This window comes from Desarmillaria tabescens (assembly GCF_030435595.1).
Source record: "Desarmillaria tabescens strain CCBAS 213 chromosome Unknown EV420scaffold_51, whole genome shotgun sequence".
NCBI lineage: Eukaryota > Fungi > Basidiomycota > Agaricomycetes > Agaricales > Physalacriaceae > Desarmillaria > Desarmillaria tabescens.
Window position 1 is genome coordinate 153,473 of NW_026848350.1, and position 13,886 is coordinate 167,358.

The 13,886-nt window shown below is 49.8% G+C and overlaps 5 protein-coding genes across 5 annotated transcripts; 1 reads left to right on the forward strand and 4 right to left on the reverse strand.

Moving 5' to 3' along the window:
• Window positions 1-1,150: 1,150 nt before the first annotated feature.
• Window positions 1,151-4,280, forward strand: EV420DRAFT_1484446 (STE-12 alpha; the record flags this gene model as incomplete). The annotated part of the gene is made up of 5 exons (XM_060470079.1): window positions 1,151-1,617; window positions 1,668-1,779; window positions 1,839-1,909; window positions 1,960-3,494; window positions 3,538-4,280. The coding sequence occupies 5 exons, from the start codon at window positions 1,151-1,153 to the stop codon at window positions 4,278-4,280; spliced, it is 2,928 nt and encodes a 975-aa protein (XP_060325362.1).
• Window positions 4,281-6,042: 1,762 nt separating this feature from the next.
• EV420DRAFT_1484447 (uncharacterized protein) lies at window positions 6,043-6,758 on the reverse strand (the record flags this gene model as incomplete). The annotated part of the gene is made up of 3 exons (XM_060470080.1): window positions 6,043-6,425; window positions 6,483-6,573; window positions 6,627-6,758. 3 exons carry the CDS (start codon window positions 6,756-6,758, stop codon window positions 6,043-6,045), a joined length of 606 nt encoding a protein of 201 aa, XP_060325363.1.
• A 183-nt stretch (window positions 6,759-6,941) lies between these two features.
• On the reverse strand, window positions 6,942-8,829 carry EV420DRAFT_981179 (uncharacterized protein). Its single transcript, XM_060484246.1, has one exon. It carries the CDS (start codon window positions 8,548-8,550, stop codon window positions 7,135-7,137), a length of 1,416 nt encoding a protein of 471 aa, XP_060325364.1. The 5' UTR covers window positions 8,551-8,829; the 3' UTR covers window positions 6,942-7,134.
• A 167-nt stretch (window positions 8,830-8,996) lies between these two features.
• EV420DRAFT_1622664 (metallopeptidase family M24-domain-containing protein) lies at window positions 8,997-10,974 on the reverse strand (the record flags this gene model as incomplete). The annotated part of the gene is made up of 8 exons (XM_060475836.1): window positions 8,997-9,209; window positions 9,266-9,395; window positions 9,444-9,655; window positions 9,703-10,003; window positions 10,059-10,669; window positions 10,715-10,789; window positions 10,846-10,913; window positions 10,962-10,974. 8 exons carry the CDS (start codon window positions 10,972-10,974, stop codon window positions 8,997-8,999), a joined length of 1,623 nt encoding a protein of 540 aa, XP_060325365.1.
• Window positions 10,975-11,295: 321 nt separating this feature from the next.
• Window positions 11,296-13,761, reverse strand: EV420DRAFT_1573057 (MFS general substrate transporter). The gene is made up of 15 exons (XM_060474371.1): window positions 13,703-13,761; window positions 13,442-13,649; window positions 13,336-13,390; window positions 13,270-13,285; window positions 13,078-13,214; window positions 12,909-13,024; window positions 12,826-12,858; window positions 12,696-12,775; window positions 12,240-12,642; window positions 12,146-12,194; window positions 12,036-12,093; window positions 11,872-11,974; window positions 11,720-11,811; window positions 11,561-11,668; window positions 11,296-11,506 (listed from the first exon to the last, which is right to left on the reverse strand). Exons 2-15 carry the CDS (start codon window positions 13,590-13,592, stop codon window positions 11,375-11,377), a joined length of 1,533 nt encoding a protein of 510 aa, XP_060325366.1. The 5' UTR covers window positions 13,593-13,649; window positions 13,703-13,761; the 3' UTR covers window positions 11,296-11,374.
• Between the last annotated feature and the right edge of the window lie 125 nt (window positions 13,762-13,886).

The window sequence follows — 13,886 nt, forward strand, 5'->3', positions numbered from 1 at the left end:
AACACCGTGTAGCACCGTCCAGAGCGCAGGAAGATCGTCCGACACTGATGCGAGTTTAGCGCTCAATCCCGAGGTCCTCGAATATTTCGTGTAAGGCCTATTTACCCACAACGGGTATGGCACCGCTTCGTTCCGGGATGCCGTTGGCTCCATTCTTGCTCTGTGGAGCTGACGAGGCGCGGGCTGACTCGGTCTATATCTCAACAATGACTAGTACAGTGGTCAGGAGTGCTTAAGATACAGTTGTCCATACCATTTCGCTTGGCTGGGGCACTCACGGATTTGACGCGGAACGCGGTATCCGAGTCAAATGCATGCTTCCGAAACTAGATTGCGAGTGTTCATTAAGCCAGTGAATTTCAAAAGGTGGATACTCGCATCCCGCCGTGCATCGCAAATATTGCTGTCTTTTATGAAGGTTTGCGAGGAGCTAGACGTCGCTTTCGGTCCCGTACGCGGCAATGGAGCCGGTTACCTGCACGAGGTACAAGCATCATTCTGTGGCGTACGTCTTATATGCGTCTTTTGTCGATTTTCTAATGCTTTTTGTCCGTTAGATGAGTGGCGTATTTCGACCATTTGTGGTCACGTTTACCAGCTTTACCGCCTTGGAACAAACCTCGAATATATGCGACCAAAGCAACGGTAGGATTTACCAAAGTGTGGAAGGTAATAATCATGGTACACATGGGAGTTGACAGCGTATATTGAGATAGCTGTTCCTGAGCAGTCCCCTTCCTTTTTTCGCCGGGTTGTCTCTCTCGCAAATTAGAACCTATTTATTGTGATGCGCCACTTGACGCGTTCAGTCAAACCTTGAGGCTTCTTTTCAGTATATGAATGAAAGGTAAAAATGCGTCACGATCGTGTACATTCAATAATAGAAAGGACCTCTGGAAAGATGAGTTTGCGGCCAGAAAGCTGGGATTGCACGGTCATTCATGCTGCCTACAGTACATACGCCAATTGAGTGGTTGAAATGAAATATTTACTGTGATTTGGGGGAAAACCAATGAATGAATTTGAAAATAGCCGACCTGAAAGCGGTACAGACGAACCGAACCGGTCCGGAAACTCGTGGCTGATCCGTTACTTTCGCACGGTAGCTTGGGTTACTTTAATTCTCCTCTTCCCCTTTCCTTGTCCTCCAATGGACGCCAACCACAGCAGCGGTTACAAACTGTCCCTTCAGCCCACTGTCCCTCACGAACAGGACCCTTCAGAGCATACGGCGCGGCCAGGGAATGCCCAGCGACATGCTATGTGGTTACTCGACAATCACGGCGAGAGCAACGACGATAACGAACAGACGACCAGCAACGACTACACGACTTCGACGCCAGGGCTGAGCAGAGGCCTCTCGAGGCCTCTCAATCAGCAGGAGCAAGATCGCCTTGCTCATCTCGACAGACTCAAGTTCTTTCTTGCGACCGCTCCGAGTGGATGGGAGAAGAGCAGCAATGTAGCTGGATCTTCAGCATCATCGTATTTGCCCGACCCAGCAAACCCAGCACTGAACCGGTTTCTGCTTCCGAGCCAGGAATTCGTGACCTGTGTACTGTGGAATGGGCTCTACCACATAACGGGCACAGACATCGTCAGGGCGCTGGTGTTCAGGTATTGTAATCATCCGCTTTCCTTGTCGGACTGGGCTAACTCTCTGCTAGATTCGAGGCCTTTGGTCGTCCAGTGCGAAATATGAAGAAATTCGAGGAGGGTGTCTTCAGTGATCTCCGGAATCTCAAGCCTGGTGTGGACGCTTGTCTGGAGGAACCAAAGGTGTGTTTTTTGCTTAATGAAATTGTGTTACCCCCAACTCATCTGATTCTCTGCCAAAGTCGCCCTTCCTGGATCTTCTCTTCAAATACCAATGCATTCGCACGCAAAAGAAGCAAAAAGTCTTCTATTGGTGGGTTTTATTTTTGTAAGGTATTCTGATTTTATTCACTAATTATTCAGGTTCTCTGTTCCACACGACCGACTATTTCTTGATGCCCTCGAGCGCGACCTAAAACGAGAAAAAATGGGTATGGAACCCACCACCGTTATATCAGGGGAACCTGCCATGAGCTTCGTATACGACAAGAAGCGTAGCCTTTACGAGCAATTTACTGGCTCCAAAAACCCAGGATCAGGCGGCCGAAATGCTTCTACGACCAGTAGATCAAGCCGAAGTGTCAGCGGCTCTCTTACGCGAGGAATGGGCGGTGTATCGATGCGAGACGGGGAAGGCGAGCTTGAATGGAACGTCAGACGACTGGAAGAAGAGGGCGTGCTTGGTTCTGGTGCAGTCGCCGTCAGTGGATCCGAAGAGAGCGACTTTGACGGCGAAGACGGTCCTTCATCATCGAGTCGCGCCCCGCAATCACCATTCTTCTCAATGTTTTCTCTATTCGAGGGCAGTCCAACTTACAAACAACGACGGAAGAAGGGTAACCATGGACCCTCTGCTCTAGGACTGGAGACAGAGAGGGGTCGCACTGGGTATCCAAGCGACTTAGGCCATGATGATCCGATGTCTGGTGGTGTCCACATCAAGCGCGAGTCTGTCAGTGCTGCCGACATGTTCATGAAGCAAGCTCGGGGAGAATTAGGAGCAGCTGCAGCGCCTTCGGCATCTTCACTGCCGAAGGTTGACATACGAGATGTTGGCGTCTATGTCGAGGGTCGGTTAGTCAGCGGTGGAGGTGTTGGATCCGGGATGAACATTACCACGCCGCCTATGCCGACTAGTTCGGGATCTGCACCGTACCCGGCAGCATCCTACGATGCTTTTGGGACATTCCAAGCCTCCCCAAACGTCGAGATGACCGATTCTACAAGCACTACCTCTGGCCCCAAGACCAAGGTGTTTGTTTGTCCACTGTTGAGCTGTGGAAGGATGTTCAAGCGAATGGAACATCTGAAGCGGCATTTACGGACACATACAATGGAGAGGCCATTTGTGTGCGACAAGTGCGGGAAGAGGTTTAGTCGAAGCGATAACCTCGGGCAACACCTAAGGGTACATGGTCGTGCTGACGGGTCTGGATCTCAGGGTGATGGGCAGTGGAATGTCGCTGCTTCCGGCCCGTCAGGTAGCAGTGGTGATTGGTCGAATCAGAGCGGGGAATGGGTTGAATGGATTCAGAGTGATGGGGAGGAAAGCGGGCCGGAAGATGAATTTGCCTCGCGCCAAGGGGGAATCGGCGTTGGCCTGGGGATGTATGGCCCTCTCGGCATGGGTATGGGCATGGGCACTAGCGGGGCAGACGGCGAATGGGCAGCAGCGGCTGGTAATGCACCAAGCGGTGACATAGCCAACTACGGGCTGAACGTGGAAATGTGCGAGATGGAGGTCTCGGGTGATGTGAGGGAAGTTCAGGGCGATGAAGAAGGGCTGGTTGTTGGACCAGATACCGTTTACGACTACCAAGGCGCTGGACCGTATCCTCAACAACAGGCGCAGCCAGGAGCTGCCGGGGGTTATTACGCATCTGGGTATACACCATCAGGTGCAAGCGGTCCCTCAACAGGGGAACCTTGGGTGCCTGCCAGTGCACCCTATCGATGTTTACGGCCGACCACAATCAATTTCGTCGAACTCATCTGGGAGCGGGAGCGTCTACGGAGATGACGCACCGTACGTCAGCATGAGTGCACCCTCACACAAGCAGGCCTTCGACCAGTCAGCGTTGTACCCTCCAGGCGTCATGGACAGCAGTGCAGGTGCCGTACGAAGACACCGGAGCATGACACCTTCAATAATGAGGAATGGGAGCGGGGACAGCACTGGGCCCGTTCGACGACCCGGAACTTCCTCGGGCGAATCTCCTGTTCCTCGAGGATATCACCCATATGCACACACGGGATACTCGTCGGCGCAGTCGAGCCCGTCCGTGTACCCCGTCGGTCTTCCCGGGAGTAGCGGAATTACGCGACGCAGTTCCAGTCGGGCTTCATCTGGTTACGGTGTCGAGGAACAGATGCGGCAGATGATGCGCTCTGATTCGACGGGGTCTTCGTCACGTCCAGGATCATCTCTGTCTCTCCACCACGGGTCTTCGTACGGAGGCGATATCTATCGAACAGAGTCGCCAGCGCAATTCGGCGGAGGGATTACGGATAGTCCTGCCGCGTACGTGACGGATCTCCCGCAAACGACGTACCAGCCCACACACGCGGCAACGGTTCCGGCGCAATTCGATAAGCATGGGATGTTTATGGTGGACCAGCAGCAGCAGTATACGACGCAGGAGGGGTATCAATATGCACACCCGCAACATGTGAGCACGATGTAGAGCAGTGAGTTCATTTTTAACTATTTCTTGTCGTTGAGATAGCTGATGTTTCATCCTCAGTAGCTTCAAAATCGTGACTGAGATTTATTTAATTTGCTTTTAATGCTACCCTAGATTTGCTAATGAGACCTTTATATCCTTATATCATCGTAATACCTACGTGCCTCACTCTGCTTGTGTATTGCTTATTTTGCTTCAGGATATTTATTACAGTTTATCTATTATTTACGTTCTTCTCCGCTGGTGGACTCCATTGGTTTATTCCTCTGATCTCTCCGCTCGTATATATTATTATTATCTGCGCATAGGTATATGTGTCTGTAGCAAAGTAATGAAAAGATATTGGCAAAGCTATACTTGATGGAGTGATGGGATCATGATGCGAACCTTGCCCGACAACTTTTGGCCCCACTGAAACGTGTCATAGCGCTGTTTTGCCCTCCAAAGTTCCTACACATTCCGCGTAACCAATCAGCAGGTGCCAGGAGCAGCTGTAATTTCAAAGATAGTTTGTTTTCAAAACAGTCCAAACATCCGTTAAGATATCTTGGTGGAGCGACGGAGACTTCCTTCTGTCGATGCTTGAGGCGAGTTTGTTATCCAGATCCGTCAATTCAAAGCCCGGGAAAGAGACGCCCTGGAATCCTTTTTTGTGTTGCAATCACCAGGTAATCATAGTAAGGACTCTCCAGAGCTCGAGATCACTGGCAGCAGTGAAGTTGTGCGCGTCTAACTTCCTATATGGCATGATCCATAAGCTGGATTCATCTTGGCTCTGTCGACACCGAACCAACCAGACAAAACGTTGGTCAGGGGTAAGGGGGCGGAAGGACTGAGGAAAGGACTGGTAATGTGATGAGGCACTCAACACGCCCTAGTACAGCCTTAGTTGGCCAAAGTTGGAACGTGCTTGGCGGATGGCCCACGAGAGCGCGTGAGATATAGAGAAGGAAGGAAAGAAGCGATGAAGGGGACGAGTTGGAGAAGCGCGGCCTTTTATACTACTGGTCGGGAGGTCGGGATCTGCAGATGACGATCGGAACGCGTCATAGATTCGTCGACAAGTCGGTGTGTGCGTCATAGACGACCGAGTACTAGTGGCCAGTGTCATTCTTGTCTTGTAATATTTTTACGCCTGTCGAAAATGTTCTATTGTAATATTATATTCCTCGGATATGTCATCTACGCGTCCAAAATAGACGGTCACGTGGGGGGTGCTTTCTTTTAACGTCCAGACTCCATGTCAAAGTCCTTCGTAATCCCGCCTTGTCAAAAATATGAGCCCACTCCCATTTTTCTTCCTAGCGAAGATGAACGCGACAAAGGAAAGGGAACGTCTCTGCCTCTCTGAATGGGACTCGTTCGTAGTGAGCCAGGTGGGCATGTGGATTCTCGGGCGCGCTTCCGAAGACTTAATGCGCGTTCCTGGGGAAGGTAATACGCAGATGACTTTTTGCTCGGTTCTTTCGTCGTTACGCCTCGTCCAGTAGGCACAGCCTGAAGGGGTGCTTGCCGTCCATGCAGCAGCTGTGAGCTCGACTCTTCCCTAGGTTTTGATGGAAGTGGCAGATGTGGAACTGACGAGCCTGGATACGAGGACGTAGATGTTGACAACGGCAGACTCGGGACGGATGATAGCCCGGGGACGCTGTAAATTGGCCGTCGATAGGATGATGGTGATGGCGGTATCGTGTCTAGGAAATCCCAAGTCTTTTCTTCCCCCAGCCGTTTTGGGATGGGTGGTCGTTCTGAATTGGACCTATTATGTCCCATTCTCTGCGTCCAGAAAGGTTCGGCCTTGTAAAGCGACCCAAATTCTGGAAGGCTGGGACTGGGTCGATGCCTCGTCCGCAATATCGACTTCCACCTGCTCGGATTGAACCCTACTGTTGACATCCTTTCTCCCGTTGAACGACTCTCCGTTACCTCTCCTGACTTCCCCTGACTGCTTGGTACGCTCGGTGGGCTGCCGAGATAGCCGTAACCAGATTTTTGACCAACGGCGATTGTTCTTTTGCCCGTGCTCCTCCCCTGAAGGACTCGGAGTCCTACTCTTCAAGATATTCTTTCGCCGTGGCTTCAGCAACAGTGTCGGTTGAGATTTGGATGCCTCTCTCTCGGCACTGACGTGCGACTTGGGCGACTCTTCCCGAAGCGTCGGTGATTGATGTTCAGTTCAGTGCCGTCAAGTCTATTACCAACCGAGTCGGCACTCGATGACCCTCGAGAAAGGATATTGACCTTGGTCAGTCGCCTGTGTCAAAGTCCACCCTGACGACCCACTTTCCAACACCTAAACGAGGGCATTTAACATGCTATATTTCCTGAAACTGGGGCCTAGCGTACCTCAGAACCTCGAGCATATCCGTCGATGAAATCCCACTCATCATATCCCTCTAGTTCCAGCATGAAATGTTCGGTATTTGGTCTCGCAATTCCTCTGGAGGTCGCGGTCGACGAAGATGTCAGACTGGCCATTTAACGACCTTGTAATGGGCGATGATCAGATTCTCCGACATATGCAATACAGGTATTGGTCTTATATTTTGCTGTGTGAACGTAGTTCCCCTGACAACATCACTAGTGAACCTTTCCACGTCAGGTTCGTTGTATGTTTGTTGCAGCGCTGTCAAAAGACAGGAACTTATAATAACTTATCAGCGCAACACCTTGATGTCTGTGACTGGTGCCATCGGTAATCATTGCCCGTTAATGGCTACCCGTTAATGGCTACATTATGATACGTGAGCAGACATTCCCTTTTCATTTTAGTACCATCTAAACATGATATAGAATTCATATGTGTAAAAGTCGATAGTCAATTCATCGAACTACCTGCCTACCACCTCGTGTCCTACTGGCGTATCCCATATTTACGACGACTTATGTTAGCTTCACCTAGAACGACGCTCTCACTTATGGCAGCATCCAAATCCTGCCTATAGATATCTCTCAATCCCCCAAGTTTCCGGTCACTACCTGAACCACTGAGGGAGAGGGGGATAGGGGAAATTGGGTTTGTGGGGAAAGGAACCTGGCGCCCTCTCTGGTGGATGGCTGAAACTGATCTCTGCACGGTGGCGGTCGCGCCTGTCCCTGGCACCGCCAGGTATGAACCATTAAAAGAAACGGGCCGCGTTACTGGCACTGTCGACGAGGCAGAGGGGGCAGCTGAGAAAGGATCTTCATCTGAATGATGACTTCCTCTTTGGATTTGAGGGGAAAATGACATCGGACGTCTTCCTGCAGCGTATTCACGAAGCAGTGCATCCGGTGTAGGAGGGTCCTCGGCGCTTGAAGCGGATAACGGAATGCAAGACGTGTCACCGTCGCTATTATCACCATCAGGAACCTCCACAGTAGGAGAGAACCGAGGAGATCTAAATGGATTCGAATGCGGTTGTTTGGGATCAGGACGTAGCGACTTTGGCCTACGCAGCGATTTGGGTTTCTTGGGACTGCTGGCATTTCGACGAGGTCCAACAAATGAAAACGAGCGGTAGAATCCCTTCCCGCCACCATTTGCATCGATCCGCTTCGCTTGCAGTTCCACAGGCTTGCGCCCTACATGATGAAGGCTGTGTTCAACAGATGGAGATCCATCACCTTTTGGCTTCAACTCCGTCGGCGCCGCTCTCGCCATCTCTGGAATCACTTCCCACTCCAAACCCAAATCCTCTGTTGACGACGAACTATCATCTCTATCTCTGCGTGGCGCGCCGTTTCCGTTGATTCCTGTAGCTGGCTTCTCTTTCGCAGGATTCCAGCTGGATGCCGCCACATTTGCCTCGTGTCCGGGAGCATTTGCGCCATGGCGTATACTCTTATCATGCGAGCCGAGCGAACCGGGAAGCTGCTGTAAGGAAAGGGTATTGATCTTCGGTCGACGTTTTAATGGCGGTACCGTGGTATGGATGGATGTGTGGCTGCCGTGTAGAGCATCCTGCGAGGATGACGCTTTTTTGATGGGTGAGAACTTCGACCTCACCGCTTTGAAAAACTTCGAAGGTGGGGATTTGGAAGGAGATACTGGCTCACTGACACTAGTGGGGACGTCCTCCCTGAGACTGGGACTCGAATATACCGACTCTGTATCCGTCGAGAATTCTTCCTCCTTGCGCTCGGAATTTCGGGTGGATGGCCCAGCAGTACCCTCAAACATCCAGTCCGATATCATACTATTCTTCTCGAGGAGTCCGAGCTGAAGAATAGTATCGTATACTGATGTCCGGAGGGCATTTCCAGTGGAATCGCGCTGAGCGATGGACATGGTAGCGAACAGATGGATATTGATTTACAGTCGCAAGGGTTTACATGAAATACACGTTTTTCCGCGCTTGCTGAGGGTAGGTCGGCACGCTGAATGAGCACGAGTAATATTAAGTTTGCTTGGTCGACAGGGTCCCACGCGTTACGGTGACGGTAGAAGGGATGGAAGTGCATGAATGTCGTGATCCCTGGGAACATATGAAGATTGGTGGGAAAGTATAGCATCCGAGATGGAACCGCTGTATAGTCCAAGAAGGTCCAAGAAGCAAAGCATCACGTTGGCCAGTGCCTAACTCGGAAGAGTGTGTGTAATCGTTTACCGCCACAGGCCTAGCCTCGGGAATACTAGGACAGTGATTTGCCCTTAATTTAGGCAAGAACTTGGAAAAAAGTTACATGGTACAAGGTACAAATTGCTTGCGTCGTGTAAATGTTCACCTCCGACTATCAAATCTCTCCTGAACATACTGCTTCTATCCACTTTGTATCGCTTTTAACAGTCGTGAGATTCTCAAATCCGCCCTCTGTAATCAGAACAACGTCCTCGATCCGTACCCCTCCTACAGGTTCGTACCTCTTAAGGACATCATGATTGATGTGCTTCGATTCTCGGATGGGAGCGAGAAGATGCGGAGAGAAGTAGCATCCGGGTTCAACAGTCTGTATGAGGTACGTTTGTTGTCTATAATATCACTGACTTCGACATGAAAACTTACCACGACCATCCCAGCTTCCAATGGTAATCGCAACCTCAAGTAGTCGTAGAAGCTTGAGTGTCCTAATTCGATACCTTTTCCGATGGTATCATTGACGGCAGGCTTGCTGGCACTGGGAACATCATGCACGCTGTAACGGGGTGAGTGCCTGAAAAAAATAAACGGCGACGATACGTACTCCATTCCCAAGCTATGACCAAGGCCATGGGGGAAGAATGCGCTACTCACACCAGAAGCCAATATGGCCTCCTCCGCGTTCCAAGAACCAGATGCAGGAGAATCGGGACTCTTGAAGATCCCGAGCTTTTGGAAACCTTTGACGAGAATACGGTGACAAAGTAGTTGAACGGCATCCCAATGTACACCAGGCTTTATGATGTTCATGGCAGACTGTAGATTATATGAGCATCTTTTCAAGAACAGCCCGTAGCATTTACCTTTTGCATCTCGAGGACGAGTTCATAAATATCTCGCGCCTCGGGGCTAAACTTCCCGCCGTTTCCCACAGGCATCGTTCGTGTGATGTCCGAAGCATAGCAACTCCATTCACACCCTGCGTCAATGAGCAGGACCTGAGGGACGAATTCTTTACCGCCAGCATGTGCGAACTCAGAGTGGTTACGATGATCATGCGGCTGAACCGGACCCCAAGCGAATTCCCGGTCATTGCAGCAATAGTGGAGTGTGGATGCGCGCGTTGCCGCAGCTACGATAGGGAGATACGCTTGATGAACAGCCCTACGCAGGACGCTTAATTCAACGCAAATGACCCAGATAAGTTGTCTGCACTTACCCTTCCCTTCTGCATGACGCCACAAATATCGCTTCAGCTTCGGCTTCCTTTTCAATTAACCATTCCCCCGGGAGAAGCGGTCTATTAATGCCAGCCCCAGCTCCGCGCTGAATACCTCCCTTCACGGCAGAGCCAAGAACCCGCATGACGGTCTCATGCGCCCTTGAGCTTATATGGTTCGCGTGCCGAATCATGGCGATCTCGTCCTCGTCTTTGATCAATCTTGCTCGGTGAAGGGCAGAGAGCAAGAATGCATCTGTCACGGCTCCACCTTCAGTAGTCAGGACAGCTTGCGTATATTGATCGGGAATGGCTGGGAACAAGGGGGAGGACCGAGGAAGGGTGTGGAAGAGGGCGTCCGGGAATGCTTTCGTCAATGTGTCGATGGCGGCTGGCAGAGCGTCTGGATGGTCCACTTTGGTGACATCATGAATCATTTTTGCGGCATCCAGAGTCGGTGGAGGGACCGACCACATAAGGTCTGCGAGCTCTATCTTGGGAATGAACAAATCTATGGAAGGAGTTTGGGCCAACGATGTTCCAGCTTGGTATGATATGAGAAGGTACGATGACGGTACTGTACAGCCAGAAAGATAGAAGAAATTAGATTCCTGAAAAATGTTGAGCATTATATTACGCAATTGATACAACTTCACCTGGCGAAAGACCATCTCGCGATCTGTATCATTGCGATAGGGTGTAACTTCTCCAGCTAGCAGTAATATCTGTGGCTATATTCTGACTGTCATATCGTATACCTGACAAGCACTGAATAATTTTGGACTACCTTGGTTTGCTCGGCCGCTGGTAACACCTTGATGAGATGTTCAAAAGTCTTCAAGACATGTTGACGGGCTGTATCCAGAGATTAGACACAGAGATCAAGCTCGATTCCTGTCGTACATGGATAAACCATTTCAAAATCTAGAAATTCGGGTTACAATAAGTTATAGTCAGATTCACCGATACGTACTATATCTAACGGTTGGAGTTGACGTCGTAGTGAAATGCAAGGAGAATTTGCCTGCCGGTTGAGCCGACGCGAGATTCGTGCTTGCCGAAGTACCGGTAACCTAGAAGTTTAGTCACCGATTACCGATAGATGAAGCGCATTTTATCATGATGTCTCGCAGGCACCCAAGGTATCGGAGAACCAGGATCACACGTCGGCGCGACCATATAACAGTCGAGTCACGCGGTCAGAAGTCAAAAGGTATATCGGTCACGCCTCATCCAAGGAAAAGAATAAATTGGATTTGCCTTTAATAAAGTTCGATGTATGCCTAGGTAGTATAGTTTTCCAGTGTAACCAATCCCTATATTGATGCTTTACCATAGGGCTCGTAGGGAAGGAACAACGCCAAAAATCCCGAGAAAACAAAGAGCGTGCCTGATATGTACACAGGGACAGATGTGGAAAGGTTCGCGTATAGAGCAACGATAGGTGCCTACATTAGAATTCAGAACAAGTCGAAGAGAACTGAAAGACAGGAAAGCCTTACAAGAACACCAAATGCAGCAGTAGCCACATTAACCAAACCATTGCCAGTGCCACGGTGTGGAGCAGGGAATATCTCGGCCGAAAAGGCGTACATAACTCCCCACATCATCTGAAATTCTTCTCAGTTTCGAATGTCCATACAAGAATTAAATAACCTTACATTGATACTGAAATTATATCCGCAATTCCATCCCAGCAATGCATTAGAACTACGAGAAGTGGTACTTGCCAATAAAAAGATACCAGTGAGCCCTATTTTGCACGATGAGGGCATGAAAAAACAGAAACAATATCAAGAAGACATCTACTCGCCCATTGAGATTGCCAAAGTGCCTTTACGACCGATGCCGGATACCTCGACAGTCCATCCTGCAACCAGGGCTCCAACGATGCCGATAACACTGAGAATGAATTGCTTTACATAAAACATGATCAGCGCCGGTATTGGAGAAGATACGCGGTGAAAAGAAAATCACATTTCTATATGTGATGTAAAGCGATCCGTCTCCGAAGTCAATTCCGCGGGTCGTTAGACTGAAGCCGACCAGACATAAGAGTATGTACCGCATGAAGGAGAAAATCATACAGATATGGCAAGAAACAATTATAGAGATTATATGCGAGTCCGATGATTGCTATAAACGGTGAGCCTTCGTCTCCAAGTAAGAAAGACCACCTACCCCAGAGCGCGATCAAAAGGGTGGTAGAAACTGCCATTTTTGTTGTGCTGAAGAGACCCTTTACATGCTGCAGTCCAAAGGTAGCGGTCCGGGGAATTATAGGTATGCCTAAGTTTGCCGCCTTTTCTGCTGCCTCATTGAGATGCTCGACAGTCAAATCGGTCGTCGTTCCGTTATATTTAGCAATTTTATGAATGATGGAAACAGCCTCAGCGTCCTTTCCGACGCTTATAAGAAAGCGGGGACTTTCGAGAAGATCGAAGTAAAAGAGACGCAGAAACCAAAACAGAAGAGTTACTCCTCCTAGGGTGAATAGAAGGTAGCGCCACCCCATATTATCCGCACGATCACAAACTGAGGCATCCTCGGGACAGGAATAGTCGGCTATGAGAGGCCATGCAAGCTGAAAATGTGGGCAGTTGGTAATACTGACAGATGGAAAGATGCATAACGCACAAGGCTGCCAAGCAAGGAACCCACAGACCACCAGACGTTTATGAGGGTGAGAAGATATTGGTGAGTACCGGGAACGAGATCTACCATCGTCTTGATAAGTATGAAGGTGGACAATTAGGCATAGTCATACCTAGGAATACCGCAGAGTCCACGGGAAGGTTACCTAGAGATTTTGTCAATGAGTCCACGCTCAGTGCGAAGTTTAGCCCTTACCGCCAACGCCGACGCAAACGATGGCCAATAAGCACGCAAGAGTAACGAAATCAGGCGAACCACCAGCGGCAGTTCCGAATACTCCGGCTATGAGAAGAGTGAGGTTGAACGGCCATCTATTGCTGCACGTCAGAGTGATGGCGAAGACAAAGACGTTCGAGCACCGCACTTTCTTCCCCACGTATCACACCCCACGCTCCATATGGCGGGACCCACCAGTAGTCCAACGTTGGCAGCCAAAGTAAGGTATGGGCCGTTAAAGTTGAACTCTGCGCTAGTCTGCGTCAGAATGAGGGCGATGGCAAGCTATAGTTCCCCCATCAGTCAGTTCCGGAATATACGAGCTAATCCCGCAACGAACTGGCCAGACACTGTCACTACACGCTGGAGTCAGGATCTGCCGTCTCATGATACTTTAGAGACGTACGCAAACCAACCGAAACCCGCGCAGATGAACAGCTGTTTCTGGTACTTGCCCATACCTACAACGATTGTCAAAATAAAAATCAAGGAATCATGGCAAGTTGACCTACCGATCTCTTGAATTGCCTTGTTCAGCACACGAGACTTCGCCTGGTACACCACATCCACGGACTCGTCCTTATACATGTCATCCAGAGTAATTTGGGTGACATGATTGGACGGGGATTCAGAGACATCGACGATAATCGACTTCGAATCCATCCTCTGATTGCAGGTTAGTTATCGATGTGAGGCTTTGTGGCTTCTCTTTATACATAGCTATCGGGGTTTATTAGCTAACTTAAAAGAACGTAAGCACGGGCACAATTCACCCCGGAAATAGTCACATTATGAAATCCATTCAGTTGATTGTGTAGGCATCCGAACATTGGCTGCGCTCACAAGCAAACTGTACTTAACTTAGCATAAATGATCTAGACCAACACATTTCAGATAAAAGTTGCGGGGGTGGGTTGATGACAGTCACCGCACTAAAGCGTATACCCAGACAACGTT